The sequence below is a fragment of the Salvia hispanica genome, chromosome 6, assembly GCF_023119035.1.
Source record: "Salvia hispanica cultivar TCC Black 2014 chromosome 6, UniMelb_Shisp_WGS_1.0, whole genome shotgun sequence".
NCBI classification, from domain to species: domain Eukaryota; kingdom Viridiplantae; phylum Streptophyta; class Magnoliopsida; order Lamiales; family Lamiaceae; genus Salvia; species Salvia hispanica.
Window position 1 is genome coordinate 37797672 of NC_062970.1, and position 24117 is coordinate 37821788.

Consider the following 24117-nt stretch of genomic DNA (forward strand, 5'->3'; position numbering starts at 1 on the left):
AAATTGAACCCACAATTTAATACAAGCTTATATTGGAATATTACGAGCAGCCACTACAGAAGTAATATTGAACTCTCCCCATCCAAATCCGAAATTACAAGTAATCCGGGTTTCCACTTTTATTATTTATTTCCCGCGCTTAAGATATAAAAGTCCATTAATTAATTAATGTCTGCTATGGACTTAATTAATTAATATCTTATTAATTCCAAGAGTGGACTTAGCAAGAAACAATTATTTATTATTCATAGAGTAATAAAACTCCAACTGGCCAGTTTTCCGAATAATAAAACCTTGTTCGAGCTCCTCTTGAGGACATTATCAAACGAGACTCACCTCGCGCACGTTTCAACATAATAGCAATCCTAGCACCGCTAGATATTAATCACCACTACCCAATATATCAGGATTATTGGGTTGCGAAAAACCCGCACCATTTGATAAGTCAAAGTAGTGCATAATCAATACCGTATGCTCAATACTAATATATGTAGATTAAGAAATAATATTTTATCAAGACCTAGTCTTTCAGTAGATAGCATAAAGACACGTCTTGCTGTTAGATCCGTTCAGTGCTATACCACACCAATGTCATCTTATTTCAGTAAGGCTTAGAAATATGCGGACCGACATTGCAACCTTTCACGATAGGTAGTCTAAGCCTATCTAGGTTGTGAAATTCTTCTTTTTCTTTTGCAAAGCATTGCATAGATCTGACCGTGTTACCTTAAAGTGGACGACGCCCACAACCGGTCTACTAAGCAAAAGACTTAGACTTTGTTTGCTTCTTATACATTTAAATGTTTATAAAACATCTTATAAATGCACAAGCAAACACAATGTAATAATAATAGTGATTCTATTCGTGCGAGACTGCTCGAATAATACTGAATCGGGTTAAAAGTGGATTGTAGAGTTTTACGTATACAAGCAAGATTCTATTCGCGCAAAACTTGCTCGAAACATGCTTTTCAGTATACCAAACCTAACACGGATACCCCAAAATACGCATGCCAGATCCACAGCCGGTAATCAGCTACGGCCTCGAGGATCATCGTGGGATTCTTTCCCTTGTAGCCCGGTCGTGTAGGCCCCTTTCCAGGCAGTTGGACAGTTCTTCCACTCCTAATGCATACAATTTATGCTGCCTAACATCCCGGGGAACCCATGCTTCTCCCCGTGCATCTGCATCAGATTTTGACAATCTTCTTTTTCTTTTGCAAAGCATTGCATAGATCTGACCGTGTTACCTTAAAGTGGACGACGCCCACAACCGGTCTACTAAGCAAAAGACTTAGACTTTGTTTGCTTCTTATACATTTAAATGTTCATAAAACATCTTATAAATGCACAAGCAAACACAATGTAATAATAATAGTGATTCTATTCGTGCGAGACTGCTCGAATAATACTGAATCGGGTTAAAAGTGGATTGTAGAGTTTTACGTATACAAGCAAGATTCTATTCGCGCAAAACTTGCTCGAAACATGCTTTTCAGTATACCAAACCTAACACGGATACCCCAAAATACGCATGCCGGATCCACAGCCGGTAATCAGCTACGGCCTCGAGGATCATCGTGGGATTCTTTCCCTTGTAGCCGGTCGTGTAGGCCCCTTTCCAGACAGTTGGACAGTTCTTCCACTCCTAATGCATACAATTTATGCTGCCTAACATCCCGGGGAACCCATGCCGCTCCCCGTGCATCCGCATCAGATTCTGACAATCTTGGGGGATAGGGCTTCGAAGGTACTGCTCACCGAAAATTTGAATCACGCCCGAAAGAAAAACTTCAGACATTACAGAGAAGTCGTCTCACCGATGTGGAGGTACCCATCCCACATGTCTGCCGCGCCTCCGTAGGCCAACTGCCTGATTGCCGTCGTGCACTTTTGGATAGGGGTGTGGCCGGGTGCCCGCCAGCCCGCATCGTGCCTGAAGCGGAAATAAAGATATTGACGCTCCAAAGCGTCAACGATACGCATAAACAACTCCCCGCGCATTCTAAAACGCCGCCTGAACATGGTTGCTTTGGAAACCGCGGGTCCGGAGCGAAGTAGTCGTCATATAGCCGCTGATGTGCAGCTACGTGATCCCGATCAATCACTGCTCGGCGGTGGACAACCGGTGGAGGGCGAGGTACCTCATGTTGTTCGACCCTTCGCATGTACCGCTCTAGCTCGCGGTTCATGTAGGCCTCCATAGCCTCGTTCATCTGTCGTTCGTACTCCTCAGTATCCCCACCACTACCACCACCGCTACCACCCGCGTTACTCATCGCTCGATGTTGCTCTTGTACAAAAATTTAGAGAGAGAGAAAACTCGTTAAAACAAGTGGTGCAAATGTAAATGAAACTAAAATCGCGTATATATAGGTTTTCAAAAATAAAATAAAAAATGAAAATTGGCGCTGGCCGATCGGCACGCCACAATGGCGGCCAGCGCATCGGTTAGCCCACGCCGATTTTTTCGCCGATTCGGCTGATTGCAATAGTTCGGCTAGCCGACCTGCAGCGACGCGGATCGGCTAGCTGCTATTGTGGATGCTCTAATGGAATATAAGGGTTATTAAAATAGGTAAAGTGTTAGTAGATGGTGAGATTCATATTATTGTTATTGTTTAATAAATTGTAATAATGAGTTTTAATTATATAAGTTGTAAATAAATTGATGTATATTGTTAATGAGTTTGAGACAGCTTTATATATATAAAAATACTCATATTTTTATGAGAAGATAAAAATAGAAAATGTACATATTTTTATGTGAACGATGACGTATTACCGAAATTAGCGCTAGACCGAGTACTAGTTAGAGGATAGAGAGAAAGAGAGAATTTACTTATTAATCAGATTGATTAAATCTTCGATGCGCCTAAGTTATTCAATAAGTTTTAAATTCTTTAATCTTTATGTAGACTCAACAACATACTGCCCAATAATCAAAATTTATGATATTTTTTTATGATGAATTGGAATGTACAAACGCCACTGGTTTTGTAGGAGTACTTAAAATTGGGTTGGAGTGAAAATTAGAAAATTAATGAATAAAACTAAGACACTCGATATAATCTCTTTTTTATTGTACTATCATCGTTATTTTCGGTGTGTACTGAATAAAATTACATTCTATGCGATAGTTTGCAAATCATTAGTAAGCTATATAGAAATACAAGCATAGACATATAATTAAGTTATAAGAACTTTTATCTATCACAACAAAATATCACCACGACAGCACCACAAAACAAGATCGCTATTAACCTGTCCCATTGAATCAAGAAGTGATGATGGTTAAGCCTCTCTTGGGCCCAAATCAAAATTCCTTAGCCACCACTTAGCGCATCAACCATGAAGCTTCTCACTACAGAATACGAAGCTCACCAAGAAAACCACCTCACACTGAGCTATTACTTGTTACTACTATCAATTAATTTGAAATTTTTACACTAAAATAAAATAATTGTGAATCTTCTTATATTTTAGTAAAATAATTACTATATGTCTACAAAGTTTTGCATAGAATTTTAGGTATATTTGAATAATTTTATTCAAGACATACACAGCAAAAGTGATATTCCATTTTCTTGATTGGCTAGCTAATTAAGAGACACGAGTTTACAAGTACTACCATTGTCTACAAGTCATAAGTACTCTAGAGTCAAAGGCAAAGCTTTTAACTCGTAAGAGATATTGGAGTATAAATTTAGGCAATTTACTGGTCAATTCTACAATTTTCTTGTTTATCTCATGGTCAAAAAATTTAACGTCCTACATGTCTTCGTTTTTTGATGCATAGTATGCCTAGATACGAGAATAATGTGAAGGAATTGAACCTCGCGTATTGCATGTCAAAAACAATTGTATTAAGGGAAACTTTCTAGTATCCGTATTTAATACTCTTATTTCTGATCATTTAAAAATTGGATCAGATTGGCTGGTTAACTGCAAATTGACAGTCAGTCTGGTCCGATTTGCCTTTAAAACCGCCAGCATGTTAAACCGTCATCGACCATTCAAACCAGCCGTTTGAATTGAAAACCCATTTTTTTATTTTTAAAATATTTTTGTAAAAATTCGTTACTTAAGTAGAAATTGAAACAAGACCTTTACTCAAGATATAGACACCTCAATATATATAAATTCATTATACATATTATTAATTATAGTTTATTTCCTAAATGTTGATATTTTTCTAATATACTCCATGAAGTATTTAATTTATACTATACACTAACTATTGATATTAATATGTATTTTTATCTAATTATAAGGCTTAATGTTTTTTAATATATTCTTAATTATATTTTAACCCTTACTAAATCTAATGCATATTTTGTGTATTACTACATGCAATTACATATATTTGCAATAGTAAAACAGTTCGACCAGTAGTTCAACACAATCACATATAGTTGCAATAGTAAAACGATTCGATCAGTAATACAACCGGTTGAACCATGAACTATTGCTTTACCGGTACACTCACCGGTTTAATTTTTAAAACATTGCCTATTTCTTATAGCATTTCCTCATGGGCATGCAACTACGTACAAAAGCATCACAATATTTCCACACCAAACTTATATTTATTGGATAGTATAATGATTTACTAGTAAGTAAGTGGAATGCTGGTGGACGTAGCTTTTCATGGAAATCCACCTCCTCCGCCTGAACCTCCACCAAAACCGCCGCCAGAACCACCACCGCCGCCAAGGCCACCTCCTCCACCCGAACCTCCACCAAACCCACCACCCGAGCCTCCTCCTCCACCAAACCCGCCACCCGAGCCTCCTCCTCCACCAAATCCACCTCCCGAGCCTCCACCCCCTCCAAAACCGCCTCCTCCACCCGAGCCTCCACCTCCGCCAAACCCACCACCCGAGCCTCCACCTCCGCCAAATCCTCCACCCGAGCCTCCACCTCCGCCAAACCCGCCACCCGAGCCTCCACCACCTCCATAGCCACCGCCTCTGCCGTATCGGCCACCGCGGTACTTCTCATCATTGTAAGAAGCCTCGGATTCATCGGCAAGCATGCGCGCACTGGTGGCGCAGAAAACTAGGGCGCTGATCAGAAACAAAACAAGAAGAAGCTTTGTAGCCATGTTGTTTGGCGGTACAAATTTGATTTGTTGATTGATTGACCACTAAGAAGGGATTTATATAGGAAGTGAAATCTTATAGTAATTAATGACACCATATCCTCATCCATAAACCACTAAACCATATGATAATTAATGCATTAATGCAATCTTAAGCAAGTTGCAACCACCCGATTACTTTTGAATTTTGATCATATAGGCTGACTTTTTCAACTTAATTAATTGATTCATGTCTCTAACTATATTGAAGACTTTTCATCTCTAAACGTCTGACTATATCGTTTGTAGGCCAAGTAACCATAAATGCAGCAATATGCAAAACGAATTTTGGTCTACTCATTGTCTTTATCCTATATACATGTCTCGACACCAATCAATAGTTGATTAATTTACTATAATCAGTTCATAAAATAAAAATTTTGTTCAAATATCGGAGCAGTATTGGATAATCATTCCCATCACTATATAGGGTATACCGATAGTATTTCTTATACAATGCAATAGATGCATGAAATCAATGAAAAGAAAAGGTAAATTTCAACGAATTAATCTAGATTACAGCAACTAATCATTTTTATTAGTCAAGACAACGTCAACGACCCAATAATTTCATTAATCAGGTAAACTTTGTAGTTAAGGAGCTAACCTGCTCGGTTTGTCGGACCATTCTGGTACAGGTCATTCGAGTTATATATTTTTACTATTATATTTATATTGATATAGACAAATTATATTTATATCTATATTAAACAATTATATAGACAAATAAGTGTTATTTCAACTAGAGACTAGTATGAGATACAAATATACATTTGTTTCTTAAATGACTCCATATTGTTAGTTTATACTACTTATTTATAAATTTTTTTATAAAAATAAAATAATGAGTATAACTTTTAGTAAATAGTAAATCAAAATAATTTTTGAAGTGCATTTGAAAAGAATTTCTACTTTTAAAGTAACTCTTAAATTTTTAAAAAATGTAACAAAAATTGAAAATTAAAAATTTGAATTATTTAATTTTGGGCAACCCCTATAGGGTTGCGTGCTATTGGGTTTCTTTTGGGTTATAACTTTTCAACTCTAGCCTTGTAAACTTATTGGACTATTCCATGTTAAATTAAAATTCCTGAAGGTACACCTTTTAAATTTGACTACTAATCCTTCTATTATCTATACACAGACAATTTTCCCAATTGCAAAGCTTCACTCAGCCCGACTCCGTTAGAAAACCGATAGCTCTATACGATGTCGTATTTGCTGCCTCACCTTCACTCCGGCTGGGCCGTCGATCAGGCGATCCTGGCGGAGGAGGAGCGCCTCGTCCTCATCCGCTTCGGCCACGATTGGGACGAGACCTGCATGCAGGTAATCCCTTTCCCCCAATTTAGTGATTTTTTTGTTTTATAAGGGTCTGTTCTTGTTAATTGGAGCCGTTGGAAGGTTTAATTGTGATAATTGTGTGTTTTAGTATGTCTCTTGGGTTTTAGCTGCAAATTTGTATCACCTAGGGTTTCTTCAGGTTGATTGTTTTAGTCGAATTGTAGGATTTCGATTTCAATCTCTGTCTGCACTTCTTGTTTTTTTGTAAACATGTGATTGTGGTGGTGGCGGCCTCGATTATTGGTACACCCTCAAAAACCAATACAGGGAGGAGAGGGGGCTTTAATGCGCGTGCTATAGTTCATTCGGCTTGATTGATTTTGTTATATTGTACAGTTTTTGTTTCAATTAATTAAGGGTTTGTTATTGGTTGCACGTATTTATCTGCAGTAAATATGGGGTGGTGGATTTGATTACTATATATTAACACACCCTCAATAATCAATACTGGTATCATGTGGTATATTTATGGAGGTATGTAGCTATTGACCAGATGTATGGCCTATCATTTAAATTCCTTAGTGTGTGATCTGCGATTGTCGGAGCGACAACCATAGACAATTTATTAGACAAATTAAGTTGGGTAGGTAATTTTGATAGCATTTGGTCTGTATTGGTTTTGAATTACTTATATGGCCTTAATTTTCAAAGTATTCTGCATATGAGGATCACAGTTACTATGGAATTGTAATTCGCTTATCATTATCGTTAGGACATTAATCATTAGTGGTACATGATATTTTTGTTCCAAGTTACTTGATCTCCTACATACTACTCCATATGTTATCACTAAAGATCTAGAATGTCTTCTTTAACCTTCTCTATCCAAGTTCTCAACGGCCTACCAATACCATCCTTTATGCTTGCCATTGGCCTAACATTTGGATATTGCCATTTTCTGGTCTTTTCTATGAGCAGAATATGCCCCTGATTTTCCTAGTATCTTCTACGCATTCCCATCTTCTTACACACACAGAAACATGAGCTAATTGGCTTTAATTGACTGCTGAATGAAGGTTTGGACTAGTAATTTCTGTGTTTAACAGCTTCCGATCCTTTATTCACAATGTCCCATATTTTTATCATTTGTCTCATCATATTCTTAGGTTTTGCTGTGTAGCTATCAATTTCTTGCTCATGATAACTTCCCTTGCAATTTGTAAATCGTTATTTCCTCTTCCAACAATGTGATAGTGGAAGCTTCTTTTCAGATGGATGAGGTGCTGGCTTCAGTTGCCGAAACACTAAAAAACTTTGCTGTCATATACCTGGTGGATATCACAGAGGTCCCTGATTTCAACACAATGTACGAGCTGTATGACCCCTCCACCATCATGTTCTTCTTCAGGAACAAGCACATTATGATTGATCTTGGCACTGGAAACAACAATAAGATCAATTGGGCCATGAAGGATAAGCAAGAGTTCATTGACATCGTTGAGACTGTCTACCGTGGCGCCAGGAAGGGGCGTGGTCTAGTTATTGCCCCTAAGGATTACTCCACCAAATATCGTTATTGAAAAAATCATGCTATCCTCTGTTATGGTACATTTGACTTGCAAATGAAGGTTTGTTGTGTTGCATTCGATGTGATTAGCTGTGATAACACAAATACTGTTTCTGTTTCTGCTATTGCTATTCCTTGTTCGCTTGATTTATCTAAAAGATGCTACATTAGTATTTTATATAAATGGGTTTCATTTGTAACTTGTAAGGGCATCCACTATAGGGGCGGCGCGCCGGCCGCCCCGGAGGCAGCTTAGCTGCGGCGGTCTATAGGGGAGGAGGAGTCCGCCCCGGGGGTGGACGAATTTGCTGGGGCGGACGGGCATTCGCCGCGTTTGCGGCGAGGACGGGGCCGATGGAGAGAGAAGCGCGGCGGCCGCCGCGCCTATCTATTGTGCGGCGAAGCCGGCGCGGCGGTCGCCGGTTTTATTTTATTTTTTTATTTTTTTAATTTCGAATTTATAATGGTTTTTTTATAAATATTCCTCCCATTTTCATCTTCTCTCCACACACATCTTCACACCCATTTCACTTTCTATCCAAATTTTCTATCTCTAAAAACTTTTCGATTATGGATGATTTGTGGAATCAAGCATGGGATTCTTTGATTCAAGAGGTGCAGAGGGAGGCCGACGAGGAGGCGGCGACGACGATCCCTCGTGAGATTCGTCATCGTCGGACAATCCCACGAGACCATGTCGGAGCGGCTGAGCGGCTTATGGCCGACTACTTTAGCGCTGACTCTCGTTACCACAACTGCTGGTGACACTCATCTTGGTGGTGAGAAATTCGACAACAGAATGGTGTTCTTCAAAGGGCAGGAGCCTTGCAAGACCATCAAACCCGGCCAGAACTCGCATCTGTCGTCTCCACATATCTACCTTGGGTCGAGAAGCTTAGATCTAGAATTGCTTTCTTCAATTCGTCCAATCTAGCATCCATCCGACGCCAATGAGCCTCCCATCGATTCTCTGTGATTCCGGCATCGGACTGCCGTGATTCAAGCCGTCTTTCCCCTCCTCGTTACCCGGCTGAGATTTTTCGTCGGCGTTTCAGAATGTCGCAACCGCTCTTTACCCATATAGCGACGACATTGGCGGACCGGTTCGAGTGCTTCACGCTCCGGAGTGATTGCACTGGCCGGATCGGGCTGTCTACTTTGCATAAATGCACTTCTGCAATTAGGCAGCTTGCCTATGCCGGACCGGCTGATATGTTCGACGAATACCTACAGATGGGTGAGACGACTAGTCTAAATGTGCTCCGGCAGTTTTGTAAGGGTATTCGGGAAGTCTTTGGTCCGGAGTTCCTACGAAAGCCAACCCCTGATGAGTGCCAGAGACTGCTAGATATGCACGGTGCGGTGCACAATTTCTCAGGGATGATGGGCAGCATTGATTGTATGCATTGGGAGTGGAAAAAGCGCCCGGTGGCGTGGAAAGGCCAGTTCACTACTGGTTTCAAGCAGAAACATCCGTCGATGATCCTCGAAGCCGTTGCTGACCACCGTTTGCGGATCCGGCATGCGTATTTCGGTGTTGCAGGTTCAAACAACGACATCAACGTTCTGCAGTCGTCGCCTATCTTCAATGATGAGTGCCGGGGAGAGGGTCCAGAGATCAGTTTTGTAGCAAATGGCACGCAGTATCGCAGGGGATACTATTTTGGCAGATGGAATATACCCTCGTTGGCCCGTATTCGTCAAGACACTTCGCCAACCGGCTAGAGCGAAGAGACAATATTTTGCACGAAAACAAGAGGCCGCTAGGAAAGATGTTGAGCGAGCTTTTGGTGTGCTCCAAGCGCAATGGGCCATTCTTCGCTGCCCGGCACGAGTTTGGCACGAAGATGATGTCGCAAATATTATGGTAGCATCTATCATATTGCACAATATGATAATAGAAGATGAAGGATTTGCTGCAGAACGTTGGGCGCCGGAAGATGGTGCAAGTACAAGTCACGGCGTTGCCTCCGCGCCGATACAGATGGGTGTACCACGTAGTAATGAATATCTGATCCAACGTTTCGCTGATATACGCAGGAGCACAACACATGACCAACTCCAGGTCGATTTGATTGAAGAGGTCTGGGCACGTAGGGGAGGCGGCGTAGCGTGAAGAACATGTGTGATTTTCCGTAGATCAAATTTTCGTTGTAATTTTTCCCTCACTTTAATCCGACGAAAATTTAGTTTTCAATTTTAATTTTATGGCTCTAGCCGTTTTTCTCTAATTATTTTTAGTCTGATAATTTTAATTGTAATTGAATTAAAATATACAACAAATAAAATAAAGTGAAATTTATCCACCAAAAAGTGTCCACTATTGTTGCGGATATTTTTTTTTGTGGCTGTGGACAAATAAAAAGTGGCTATGGATAAAAAAAAAAATTGTCCATCAAAAAGTGTCCACCTATAGTGGATGCTCTAAGACGAGCGTCTCAAATGGTAAGACCCAATGGTCCACTTTTCATGCCCTTCCTATACTTCCTATATATGTATTCCATATCTTTTTTATTTTTACCTACTACCACTATTTTATAATTTTATCTTTAGTTCCTATTCTTATCCATTAGTTGAATTTATATTTATTGTGAAGAGCTTGTTGTATCAAAATTGATTATTAGAGAGAAAATCTAGCTTTTTCAAATAAATACAAAGGTGTATTATATTCTAATATATTTTTATGAAAGTAACTAAATTTAGGACAAATAGCCGCTAACCATATAGGCCTCTTTCTGGTTTTTTCAGTATATACTTAATAAAATAATCGCAAATATTATGATCTATGGTGGTCTGTAGAAAACATCGTACATTGTTCATGTTGCTGCATCAATATAGATATGGAGTCCATTTGTCATTCTACCATTACCTATTGATGATTTTGTTGTGAGGGCTAAGTGTGTTCAGTTTGCTAAATTTTGGTGAGTTTTGGTTTGATGTGCATATTCTAGCAATGAATGTACATATACATGGTTTTCCAATTTTAAATTATTGTTCAAATTCCCTTTTTGCACTGTTAATTTGATTTTCAGTTATTTTTTTTAGTTTCTCGTATGTTTATTGAAACATTAATTAATCAATATTAAATTTAATTAATTAATGCAGTGTGTGTAACACTAAATTTAAAAGAAACAGACATGGCTAACTTTGCTCAAAATTTGGTATTTTCCATGAACTTTAAAATTAGTCTAGAATATAGTAACAAATTTTGCACTTTGTTTGGTATTTCTAAAACTGACCCAAATAAGATATTTTTATCAAATTCTTATTTTACGTGGGCAACCGTGATACGTTTTATGGTATTTTAAACTACTTTTTAAGTTCATAACAAGTAGGATAAAAAGTCATGTAGAAAACCACATTGATTTAATTGTGTCAAGTATGATTAAAAAAAGATCTCGTAAATTAGTCAAATGTAGTGATAGAGATAGAGTGGAAAATATCAAACAAAGTGCAAATTTGTAAAAATATCAAATATTGGGTGAAATTTATGATTTTAGACCCTAAGTTAATACACACATTCATAACCATAAGTCTCGATGTGGGCCCTCTACTAAATAATGAGATAGCGGGTCAAATATGGTTAATATGAGTAACAGAATGTTAACCCGACCCAGTCCATGAAGCCCAAATAGCGTCAGCGTTACTTCTACGCTGTACGATATGCATATATTATCGGAATGCGATGGCTCCAGAAATCATTATCACCGCTGCTTAAACCCTAACTCTTTTGGCAGATCCCAAAATCCATCTCAAATTTTCGGTCATGGCTACAGAAACGGAGCCCACAGTTCTAAGGAGAGAGGAGGAAGAAGATGACAATCCGAGGTCGGCGGCCGATGATGAGGACACCGGCGCTCAGATTGCTCCGATCGTCCAGCTGCAGGAAGTCGCCGTCACCACCGGTGAAGAGAACGAAGATGTTCTTCTTGAGTTGTGAGTCCTTTTAGGTTCAATTCGCTGATTGATGTGAGATTCGGTGTTTAATTGTTTGATTTCTGCTGCTGTGAGTGGATCGGTGCGGTAGATTAGATCGATGTGGTTTTGCTTTACGCTGATGGTTGATTGATTTTGAATTTGTGCTGAACTGACGTTGAAGTTCTATTTGCTTCGTCAGTTTGGTATTTTATTTTTCAAATTACTGTGGTGTCGTTGTTGATGCACTGTCTAAATCACGAATGAGGCGATTAAGTTAAACATGTAAATGCGGAGTAGATTGATTTTCATTTTACTTCTGGAATTCAATTCGCTTGATCCAGTAGATTAAGTTTTGTCTTGTAAATGTTCGAAAAAAATGTCGATAAGTCTCTATACCTGCGTGTATGACACTTCATATCCACATACAACTTACAAGAGTTCATGTCTGAATAATTTAGTGTGATTATTGATCCTTATAGATTTCTGAATTACTTGTTTTTTTCTAGGAAGTCTAAGTTGTACAGATTTGACAAGGACGGTAATCAATGGAAGGAAAGGGGAGTGGGCATTGTTAAGCTCCTAAAGCACAAGGAGACGGGAAAAGTTAGGCTTGTCATGAGGCAGAACAAGACCCTTAAGATCTGCGCCAATCACCTTGGTTAGTATACAGACAGATGTGAATTATTTGTATATTACTACTCATGTGAATACTTGGTGTTTTTTTATTGGAAAATGTTGTATCTGATCATGGATATTGTGTATTTTTGCTAAAAATTGGCCGTTTATTGTCGTGGTAAATGCAGTCCTATCCACAATGACTGTGCAAGAGCATCAAGGGAATGACAAATCATGTGTGTGGCATGCTGCTGATTTCTCTGATGGAGAGCTGAAGGATGAAACTTTTGCGATCCGGTTTGCCTCTGTGGAGAGTAAGTTCATTCTATCTAAATACTTGTTGTATTTGACTTTTGAAATGAATTGGAAACATGATTTTTTAGTTGCTTTGTTTAGTTTATGAGATATAATAGAATAAATGTATGTGTGTGGTAATATTTTAGTAGAATCTTGTTTGTATTACTATCTGTACTTTAATCTGATCATAATTCCTGGTTCAGTAGAATAGCTTGCAGCCCTTGAGCTGAAATTATCTATACAATCCGGTGTACAGTTAGTTCCAATAATGAATATCTACTTGATTTTCAGATTGCAAAACTTTCAAGGATATGATTGCAGAAATAGCCAAAGCACAGGCAACTGATAACGAAGAGAGTGAAGAAGGAAAAACTGCAGCCAGTCTTATCGAAAAGTTGAGTGTTGGGGCTAACAACGAGGAAGAGAAACCCGAGTCCGAAGCCGGACCTTCGTCCTCTGCAGAGAATAATGGCGAGAGCGAGGAACCAGTAGCCTCCTCCGCAGAGAAGTAAAAGAGAGGATGATCCCTTTGGTAGAGTCTTGTCTTGGTTTTTGGCTGACAAGGTTTGGTGCATGGGTTATTCAGGTGAGTCAACCCGGCACCAGATTATAGTCGCGAAACAATGGTCTTTCTTCATTTGGTTTGTTCACTGGTCCATCATCAGTCGTCGGTCGGGTCAAGTCAGGTCAGGCTCAGTTGGTGTTGTTTTGGAGCCTCTGAAGTATGAGTCAGTTGTTTTTTACTGTCGAGATGGTGTTTGCAAAAATTCTTGGACATGGGTGCATTACCCTCAGAAACATATAATTATATCTTCATCAAACTGTATTTCTTTTCGCGTGTATTATTTCAGCTTTTCTTGTGGATCTTTAATTTATTTATGCAGAAACACTATCGTATACTACCGGAATCAATTAAACGTTTAAGAAGTACTGAACACAAACTAGAAAAGCATGTATTGAAAAATTAAAATTACAGCATTTTATAAATTGTGAGAATTACAGATTGTGGATTAAACCACCATTAAATATTGATGTCCGAATAATCAGAGATGCAATAAATTGTCTAAAACCAGCTGCCACAAGAGAAAGCAGGGCCCCCTACCAACCTGGGCAGCCAGGCCATGAGTCCTAAATTTTCTATTACAAGCATCTCTAACCAACCATACTGTACAACCAATACTGAAACGACCTTACTGCAATGACCGGATATAGGCAACAACAAAGGCCAACCTACCAATATACAGGCCCTCCGCGATGTTTCCACTCTCATATGGGTAGGGCAAGCAACTATGGTGACATTACATCATCCATCGATGAGTTCATCCGGATATCTGGTTCCTCTGTCATCTCCTTGACTTCATTCCTGACTGACATCAGGATCTTGTCGTCTGCAATTGCCAAATAATATTTTCAGTGTCGTCGATTCGGGAACATGAATTGATAGATGTGTACTTAGTAGTAGTGTCATTGTCATTGACTCGTGATATGGAAAGCTTGGTACCTGATTTATTGCGCAGAGCCTCTTTGATGGCATCGAAGTTCTTGTAAGTATAGCCCACAAAACTAAAATCTTTTGGAGTTAGATGCATCTGTTTGAAGAAAATTATATCAAGATCAGAAAGAACTACATATTTCCCACACTGTTCAACAATTTAGGGAATATAGAAAATGGGTTAACGTTTGCAAAGAGCAGCAAGACAGACCTTTCTTGAGGATCCTGACCCAGACTTCGATGGTGTTGGTGGATCCAGCTGTTCAAATAAGTGAGACATTAGACAATAGAAGACGAGCAAAGGAACGAGTACAATGAAGCAGACATATCATGACATTAATGTCTTGGCATGAGACTGGTCAAGTGTATCACAGATTTGATTGGCGGGATTCTGATCACCAACCTCATATTTCAAAGATAAAATCAAGATTACCCTGACGTATGGAGATAAATATGACTATCTGCAGGGGGTGGAATGGAAGGCACGAAACATAATACTAAAAGCTAAGAGATCAGTTTGTACTTCATCAAACTTCATGAAATTCCTGGTGTCCAGCTCCCCGTTGACCTCTGGTTTAAATGCTGCTTCAATATCATATAATTTATTCCAATCAACATCGACGAACCAAGGGTGAGCCTGCATTAGCTCATGTGTGAATGGAGAGAGAAGAGGAGCACAATAGACTCATTTGGACCAAGTAATACCTTTATCTGAGCTGCACCTCCTGTTCCAAGTCTATGCTCGACATCACAGAGTAAACTACATACGAGATCTTTTGCCTCATTGCTGATTTTGGTATCTTCGGGAAATCTCAGGTGATTCTTCCAATGAACAATCTAGCGATCATTAGAAAACTCCATCAGGAAACAGACAGACTAGTACATCGATAACAATAATGCTTGTCATGTTGTAGTGTTGTGCCTTTACATTAATCATCCCGATAACAGAATAGTACATCGATAAAAGTAGAGCCAAAATCTGAACGTTCATGCCTACTCGCAGGTAACAAATATACCTAAAAGCCATTAAAAAGTGGCCAAAAATACCATAGCACATAAAACCTAAAAAAGGCAAAAAGAATTTGGAAGTCGACCCTCAAGAATTGATCTAGTACCATTTTGTGCAAGACAAAAGCCAAAAAAAATCCAAAGAAAATGCAGACGATACATAAAAAGAGTGCAATCAAGCTCCTCAGTTGTCCCTTCATCTCTACATTACCACTAACATGGTGGAGCAGTTCAGCAATTGGAACGATATACTAGTATAGACATCATCACCGGAGCCTTCAACAATGACACGCAAAAAAGAAAAGCCAAAGCAAAACAGAGCAAGGAGGAATGTCGGGAAAGAAATACTCCCTCCGTCCCATATTTATAGTCACATTTAGTTATGACACGGGTTTTAAGGAATTGGTGGAGTGTGTAATTAATGAAGTGAGATGGTGGAGTGTGTAATAAATGAAGTGAGATAGAGGAGTGAGATGGTGGAGTGTGTAATAAATGAAGTGAGATGATGGAGTGTTTAATAAATGAAGTGAGTTGGTTGAAGGTGGGTCCCTTATTGATTTTTGGGTTTTTTATTTTTGTTTTGGTTTATTTTTGTATTGATAATGGCATTTGGGTGTAATTTTAGTGAATAATGGGGTAAAATTTTATGTCCAAATATGGAAAATTCTAAATGTGACTATAAATGTGGGACGGACTTTTATGGCAAAATGTGACTATAAAACTGGGACGGAGGGAGTACTTCATTGAACAGAAAGCAAAAACAGGGATACTGCTTAGGCTTGTAATGGCTAGAAGTATTCACAATTTTCGAGCATTTCAATAAAAGATTCCAATTATTATGAATCAAATGTGCTAACTACGTTTGCCATTAACCAACACAGAGACAAATATTACACAGACTACTTTGCTGAGCATTAATGGTGATTACCTTAAGATGCATTGGTGATAATAATAAAAGGTTGAACAATAAATGAACAGCACATGGCAAAATTGCTTGGATGGTGCAGAGAGAGGTATACAAAAAACATAAGTTATTGCAATGAGAGAATTATAGATGTATGTTGCACTCATTTGAGAATGGCAATGGCAGTTGATTAGATATGGTCCGGAGCACAATATACTGGAAGATTTCTGTAGTGCTTTTAAGGATGCAGATAGGACAATGTAAACAATTGATTGCATGTAAGCTAATCATCTTCTATTACCCTATAAATCAGCAAATATGAAAGAGGAAAATAAATTTAGGCATGTACCTTCCTGCAAGTGGTCATAGGATCATCCGCATAAAATGGCGGGTAGCCAACAAGCATTTCGTACATGATTGCACCCAATGACCACCTGCAAATATACATCATTCACGAGGTAAGCATTTCTGTGGTTCTGGATTCTAGTCTCACAGCACATAATAACATTCAGCAGTTTTAACAGGTCAGTTGAAAAGACTTGTATGGTGCCATTTGAGCTTTGAAAATGACACATCACAATATCAACATAAACAGCTTTCATGAATGATCAAGTGTAACAATAACTGGAATAGGAGAGGCGGTCAGTGTTACTGGGGAGAAATTGGACTGACCAGTCACACTCCATGCTATATCCTTTCTTCAACAGCACTTCTGGAGCAATATAGTCAGGTGTTCCAACAGTTGAAAAAGCCTTCAAAAGACAAAGTGAAGATGATTACGTACTTAGGAACTGAAAATCAACTGTGACAGCAAGCTTCGCAATGGAAAAAAATTAAATAGTTCAAAGAAAAACAAGTTTCTGTATAAAGAAAAACACGCCTCGCTCTCAATTACTTACCAACTTTCTCCTGTTCGTCTGCCAGTGCTGAAGTTGTTCAAGAGGACTTCTCCAACTACTAACATTGGCAGCACCAGGAAAACGACCATCGATGTCCATTGGTTCCCTTATATTTTCATCATCCAATTCTTCGTTTTCATTCACCGTGGATAAAGTCCTACAGTCAAGGGGCTTGCATAGACCAAAATCTGAGAGTTTCATGTGACCGTTCTTATCAAGAAGAAGATTGTCTGGTTTGATATCTCTAAGAAGAAAATGAAAGAGGATCAGAAAGATAAATCACATAATAAATTAATTGTATCAGATGTAAGAATTGTTTGTATCATGTAGTAGTATATAAATTCACACAAACCTGTGAATATAGTTATGTTTGTGAATAGATTCAATTGCCAAGACACTTTGAGCGATGTAAAATTTAGCCACATTTTCAGACAATGTGTCTTCTCTCATCAACAGAGTCATCATGTCACCTCCAGGTAGATATTCCATGATAAGATATAAATATTCAGGATCTTGAAAAGAGTAGTACAGTTTAACTATACAATGGCTCCCCACTTCTGCCAACAGGTTCCTTTCTGCTCTTACATGTTCCACCTGTGGAACATAATAACATTATTCAGATATTATTAGTACCTCTTTATTAGCGAACAAGTTTTTCCTATATTTTCGTATAAAGTGGATTAATAAAACTGATATTCAGGTTTCATATATCTTGGGGAAGTTCTTCATGACTATGATCTGAAATCTAGCAATCTTTTCTCTTCCACTCTCCCCTCCTTAGAAAAAAGGCATTTTTTAAGTTAAAAGATACACCTTGGTAAAGGTTCAGTATGCTTTTACCTGTCCTCTTGACACCATTTCAGATTTCTTCAACTTCTTCATGGCATAAATATTGCCAGATTTTTTTTCCCGGCATAGTCGGACCTACAATGTCAAATTTATCAGAATCATATAAAGCAACTACAAATACTCAGATACAAACTTATCAAATTATTAGAATACGGCATGCTAAACAAGCATTTATGTGGCTGAGTATATTGGGAAATCGAACAGAAATAGATTATACATCCAAGAGTGACATCAACCTCGCCAAAGGCACCACGTCCAATAATAGTAAGAAGCTCAAAATCATCTACACATATCTTGTTCCTTCTCAGTCTCATGAACTCCGTCTCTTTCCTTTCCAAATCTTTGATCAAATTTATCTGTTCATCTTTGGGCACATCTGAAGAGGCCAACTTCCTTTCCAGTATCCACCTCCTGAAGCCACACACATATACATTAGCATTAAAACTAGTGTTTTCCAATGACATGAAAGGGCAACCTAAACTTTCGAGACATACAAATTGGCTCGAAATATCTGTGTGAATAGATATAACAATAACTTGGTATATACTCATGTATATTTATCATCAGGGATTCACAAAACTGTCTGTTGAGCATAAAAACAGATCATGAAAGGTTTTGAGGCTACAAGTTTCAATATATTCTCCCTCTCTCCCTGGAGCAGCTTTCAGTTGCCTAAAATGTCAACTGGCATTATCAGCATTTGCCACATTTAATCATATATTCACTTCAAAATCCATAGCTTATGCAAATGGAGTCCAATAACACTTTAAAACCACTAAAATCGAACCATGAATAAATGAGTAAACTCAATTTTGATCTACCACGACCTAATAAAGTGTTGAAAACCTAAATCCGAAGTACAATTAGACCACAAAAACGACAGAAATGGCAACGCCAGTGAGCTGCATTTCGAATATGCAAAACAGAAGAACAAGACGATTCGCATACCTCTCTTTCCGCTCCTGTATGTTTTTCATCTGATTTTTGTAGTGATTCTCGATGTACTTTTTCGCTGCTGCCACTTTCTCCATAGTCAAACTCGAACCTAAAATTTCATCTTCGCCGCTGTTGTCATGGCTCTTTTCCAGTTCCATTCTCGCCTCCTCTCTCTCTCCAGATTTCCAATGAATCAGTGTACCCTCTGTATCTCTCACGCACACAGAAATTATGTACCTCGATGATATATATACATACGTGCAGTTAGCAGTATTTATTTAAGTAACCATCAGCTTGTGCTTTGTGGCCGTGTCTTTATGTTTGACTCTACGGCGTCGTTTCAGCTCTATTTTTCAGACACATTTTCAACTTTACAACAACGCATATTCCAATAAGTCCGTGCGTCTTATTTACTTATTTAACCACAAATTTTCAGCGTTCTATTATACTTTCGTATGATTCGGTATGCAAATTATTTCAGCGTTCTATTCGGTATGCAAATTTTCGTATGATTCGGTATGCAAATTTCGTATGGTTTGATTGTACAAAATTTGGTCACATAGATTTGTTGTTTCATAAACTCATAAAGTAAACATCTTAGCGCTGTTGGTTTACCTTAATATTAAATGATCTAAATTTAAGCCTTACTATTTACATCGATCTATGGTTTTTTTAAAGTAGAAAAACTAAAAAACATAAATAAATTATGGGCCAAATTAGAGCTGAAAATTCGGTCATCAATTAATCGGTTAGCCAATATTGAACCAAACCAAAATATCGATTATCGGTTAACTTAAGTTTGAATATTTACCTTTTTATATACATATTAAAATGTTGCATTCGGCTTAGCTAACTTTTAAAATTACGCTATGAACAAAATAATTATTTGCCGATCACATTTTCTACGTGCATTGACGAGGGATCAAATCCATCAACAACATTTTTCACCTTTTAATTTTTTTTAAGCTTGATTTGGTTCCTCTTCAATTAACTGAAACTGGATCGTTTCTATTGATTAGGAACCGAACCAAATCGAACTGAATATTTCAGTTTCAGTTTTAGTTCTTTGTTTTGTGAAATTTGGGGAGTCGGTGAACCAATAGATCGGTTCATTTTAACTGAACCGATCGAATTCTCAGCTCTCACCAAATGCCAGGAAATCACTTGGCAACAAGGGAAATCCAATCTACAAAATAATTTGATCTATGGACAACATCATTGTGGTAAAGGTATATTGATAAAGAAAGTTTTTTTCCGAAATCAATAAAGAGATTGGGTCGAAAAAATAAAATATTTCTAACCATCATTACGAATCTATTTTCACCTTTCTACGTAACCAATCTTTTCATTTTTCACAAGCCAAATAAATCATCAATTCTGTACAAATTCACAAAACTGACCACCACCACCACCACCTTCATGGCGTTGGGAGACCTCAACCCTATCTCCGGCATCATTGAAGATCTCAAACTTGGCCAACGGCTCCACTCCCTCATGCTCATCTCCCATATGCACATATTGCACTACCATGTCATACTAGTCAAAGTAGGTGATACGTATAAGCCCAAGAAAAACCAACATAACCGGCCCAGAAATAAAGTGGCTCGATAAGCTCAGGCCAGATATGGTGATGAGGTTTTTTTAATTCATACCGCCTATTTCAGTAATGCAATATTTTGCAAGTTTAGAGACAAAAAAATTTATGTTTTGACGACTGATAATCCATTATTCAGGGCTTTATTTTGGATTATACTATCACAATAGCTGAAGAATTCTTATAAGTGATTGGAAGACAAAATTCTTACTGGGAATAGAAAAGTATCAAAGTGCCCTCTTTTGGAAGAAAGGTACTACTATATCCCAATGCAAGAAAAGGATCAAGTGAACAACAATTTTTGCACAAATATGTTTCCCATAAAGATGAATTGTGTCTGGAGAAAAGCACAATCAAAAGTTGCACAAGGAGTAAAATAGTTTTCCTAAAATAGAACATCCTTATATAATCACATCTAATACTATATGACATATAAATACTTACTAACAGTTTGCAATTTATCAAGAGTATCAGCTTTGTGTTCCAATATCTAGAATTTTAGGCGTAAAATGACAAGACCAATATTTCATCATTCAACTTTAGTCAAAAAAACAATAATTTTGTGGGCCACGAGATATAATAATTTGTTTTCACATATATTGTTTGTGAATTTGTACGAAATCCTACATTGCATAAGTTCCCCAAAAAAATATTTTTTTAAGTTTCAACCGAAATCACTTTTTTCAGCATGAAGTTTTCAATCAAATGCCTATCTTCTAAGTACCTAAGTTTGTGTTCTTAGTGTTCCAATACGATATTGAATACTGAATCAGATTATAGTTAAATGATAAATCCCAAGTCCTCCCCATCATATCCCAAATTTAAAAATTGCCCTTATTATTAAATTTTCAATTTTGATATTCCCAATTAATATTAATGGCTCAAATTAAGCCACTCATCATATATAAATAAATATAACACACTTTACTAAAAGCTAGTACAAGAATAACTGGATCTGTGTCCATCACACCATTTGTAGTGTTATTATTTTAATTCATAATCCAAAAATACTCTCTATATATCTTTAAAAAAATCAAACATGCACCATTAATCATAATGGCAAGAAACTACTACAACTTGTCTCTCTTCTTCCTCATCATCATATTTGAATCAATCTCCAAATCATACCCACAATCAAACTTCCCATCCGCAAATCTATTATGCATTAGTGAATGTGAAACATGCTCCGCCACATGCTCTCCGCCGCCTCCAAATCCTAAACTTCCGCCGCTGCTTCCGATGCCACCGCAATATTCTCCACCGGCGCAGCCATACTACTACTTCACTTCTCCCGCGCCTTCATCACCTCCGCCGCCTCGTTCGAAGCCACCGCCTCCGCCTCCGCCTCTAGTTAATGTTTACAATCCGGGCGGCAACACGGTGCCGGCGCGCAACTTTCCGTACCCTTACTACTATTTTTATGTTGCAAATGCTGCTTCTGGAATTAGTGTTACATATTTTCATGGGAGCTACATTTTGATTATGCTTGTATTTTTCACAATTTTTGTATGAATTTTAGGCATATTTAAATTACAAGGGGTATGTTTTGTTTAAAAGATAATTCTAAGTTTTCATGCATCAAGCAATATAGACTATTAGATTCTATGAATAATGTTGAGCATTGGAATCTTTATGTAGTAATTAGTTTCTAGTTAGTTGAGTTTTTTTTTTTTTTTTTTTTTTTTTTTTTTTTTTTTTTTTTTTTTTTTTTTTTTGTGCATTGATTTAACTCTGGAATATCAACTAAAATACGTCTTTTTTTTTACATTTACGAATTTTTACATATCAATTAATATAATAATCTATTTTACAATTTGTAATTAAACTTTACACAAAAAATGAGCGATATCCAAATAAAATGAGCAGCGATGAATAATATAGTTTCAATTGTATTCCATTTCCTGAATAGTACTCCAGTATACGACTGTGTGTCACTATATAAATACGGCATATGTCCGTGGCCAAAATGTAATTCCCTAAATTAAAAGGGCCAAAATCGCAACACTAGGTCCTTATAATCCTGCAAAGTTTCGATTTGACCCCGTATAAATTTTTTCAGTTTCAATTTGACCCAGTATAAATTTTCATTTTACCCAAAATCCCACTGCACCTGAAATTTTCAATTTGTTTCTGGTTTACTACTTGCTCACTGTGGTGAAGATTCTGAATTTATTTTGATTCAGATAATGGCATTTGAATTGAATGAATTGTAATTTTGATTGGAATATGATATCTTTTGGATTGAAAATTACTAACCTTTCATCATTTTCAAATTTTCACAATAAAACTCATTACTGCTAATCAACTTCTGTTAAAAAGAAAAGGGAAAAGTCACCATTGTTTATTGTCTAACTAAATGGAATCACACTCGAAATGGTGTTCTCATGATCAGGTTGAAGATTAAGATGAACTCATGATCTGAATCTTGAATATTTTCTGTTGATTGGAAAGCTTTTCTGTGAACTCATTTTCTTGACCTTTAGTTTATGCAATCATGCAACATGAGGTCTGATCAGAAATTAGAGTAACCTAACAGAGATTGTTGTTGATACATTCTCATCAGAAAAATATTGCTTTTGTCATACCTATATAGTGAAAAATATGTGGTTCATCTTTACTCATCTTTCACTCAATCAAGTTACTTAGCTACAAAAAACAGGAAAACTATGGAGGAATATTACATGTAACTAATAGCAGAAAGCAGCCAGTAGTTTATAGAATTGCGATTAGTTAGTTTATTAACATTTTATAATATCATGTCACACAAAACAAAGCGCTACTGAGAAACATGACCTTATCAGGTTACCTTAAATCAACCAACAATTATAAAAAATTGTTTCTTTATATATTACTTTAAGATACACACACGGCAAAATCAACATGAAAGATGTTTTCTTTTTTTCCATGTGGAACATATTGTGTGTGTGAGTAGACTTATATGCAAAAGCAAAACAATAAATTTGTGTTTGCTGATCTTGCAGTAATATATCTTTAAATGAACATACACAAGAATTAAAGGACCATGTAATAACAATTTCATATCTGTAAAAAATAAAAATCATATCTGCAGAAATTGAAAGAAGAAATTCAATATTCTGAATTTTCAAGTTTCAATATTGGAATCTGCACATTAACCAGAGAGAGAGAGAGGCAAAGCAATATGATATATCATGTCATCTTCTTCATCACTGACACTGATTAAGATCTACAAAGGCACCCGAGTCACTCATTATAACAAACTGCAAACTTGAATGAAAAAATATAGGGAACACCATAATTCCTCAACAAAACAAAAGGTTTTGACAAAATTACTTTGAAAATAAATATTAACAAACCCTTTTTTTCACAAACATAATTATTACCTCCCCACTAGACCAGTTATCCTAGATACTAAGTCAACCTTATTATGCTGCAAGAAAATTGCAAAAACACTGTTGGAATTTGATGTATGATGAGTGAAGCACGCAACCACACACACACAAACATTTACTAATAATTATCAGGAAAAACTAACTTATTTAAGAGAATTAAAATCAATTGCACCTGGAAACAACTCATATTAGAGTAATACTTTCAGATCTAAAATTTTTGCATACCCCTCAAGAAAACCT

At 37.3% G+C, this 24117-nt stretch overlaps 4 protein-coding genes across 6 annotated transcripts; 3 read left to right on the forward strand and 1 right to left on the reverse strand.

The window, feature by feature from the left end:
• The first annotated feature begins 6266 nt into the window (after window positions 1-6266).
• LOC125195676 (thioredoxin-like protein YLS8) lies at window positions 6267-10210 on the forward strand. 2 transcript variants are annotated; one of them, XM_048093823.1, is made up of 3 exons: window positions 6267-6472; window positions 7699-8055; window positions 8203-10210. In XM_048093823.1, exons 1-2 carry the CDS (start codon window positions 6353-6355, stop codon window positions 8005-8007), a joined length of 429 nt encoding a protein of 142 aa, XP_047949780.1. In that variant the 5' UTR covers window positions 6267-6352; the 3' UTR covers window positions 8008-8055; window positions 8203-10210. The 2 variants fall into 2 exon arrangements, with proteins under 2 accessions (XP_047949780.1, XP_047949779.1); XM_048093822.1 differs by lacking the exon at window positions 8203-10210 and having other exon boundaries at window positions 7699-8194.
• On the forward strand, window positions 9051-9719 carry LOC125195275. The gene has a single exon (XM_048093451.1). It carries the CDS (start codon window positions 9051-9053, stop codon window positions 9717-9719), a length of 669 nt encoding a protein of 222 aa, XP_047949408.1.
• Window positions 10211-11686: 1476 nt separating the features above from the next.
• LOC125195673 (ran-binding protein 1 homolog c-like) lies at window positions 11687-13669 on the forward strand. The gene is made up of 4 exons (XM_048093819.1): window positions 11687-11930; window positions 12419-12570; window positions 12716-12841; window positions 13116-13669. The coding sequence occupies exons 1-4, from the start codon at window positions 11761-11763 to the stop codon at window positions 13334-13336; spliced, it is 669 nt and encodes a 222-aa protein (XP_047949776.1). The 5' UTR covers window positions 11687-11760; the 3' UTR covers window positions 13337-13669.
• A 111-nt stretch (window positions 13670-13780) lies between these two features.
• On the reverse strand, window positions 13781-19190 carry LOC125195665 (serine/threonine-protein kinase 38-like). Of its 2 annotated transcripts, XM_048093810.1 has the most exons (12): window positions 18925-19176; window positions 18213-18387; window positions 17968-18051; window positions 17480-17721; window positions 17128-17371; window positions 16901-16980; window positions 16578-16662; window positions 15022-15153; window positions 14840-14953; window positions 14528-14575; window positions 14326-14413; window positions 13781-14212 (listed from the first exon to the last, which is right to left on the reverse strand). In XM_048093810.1, exons 1-12 carry the CDS (start codon window positions 19068-19070, stop codon window positions 14112-14114), a joined length of 1539 nt encoding a protein of 512 aa, XP_047949767.1. In that variant the 5' UTR covers window positions 19071-19176; the 3' UTR covers window positions 13781-14111. The 2 variants fall into 2 exon arrangements, 1 of the variants encoding a protein (XP_047949767.1); XR_007171771.1 differs by lacking the exon at window positions 13781-14212 and having other exon boundaries at window positions 14840-14898; window positions 18925-19190.
• Window positions 19191-24117: the final 4927 nt, after the last annotated feature.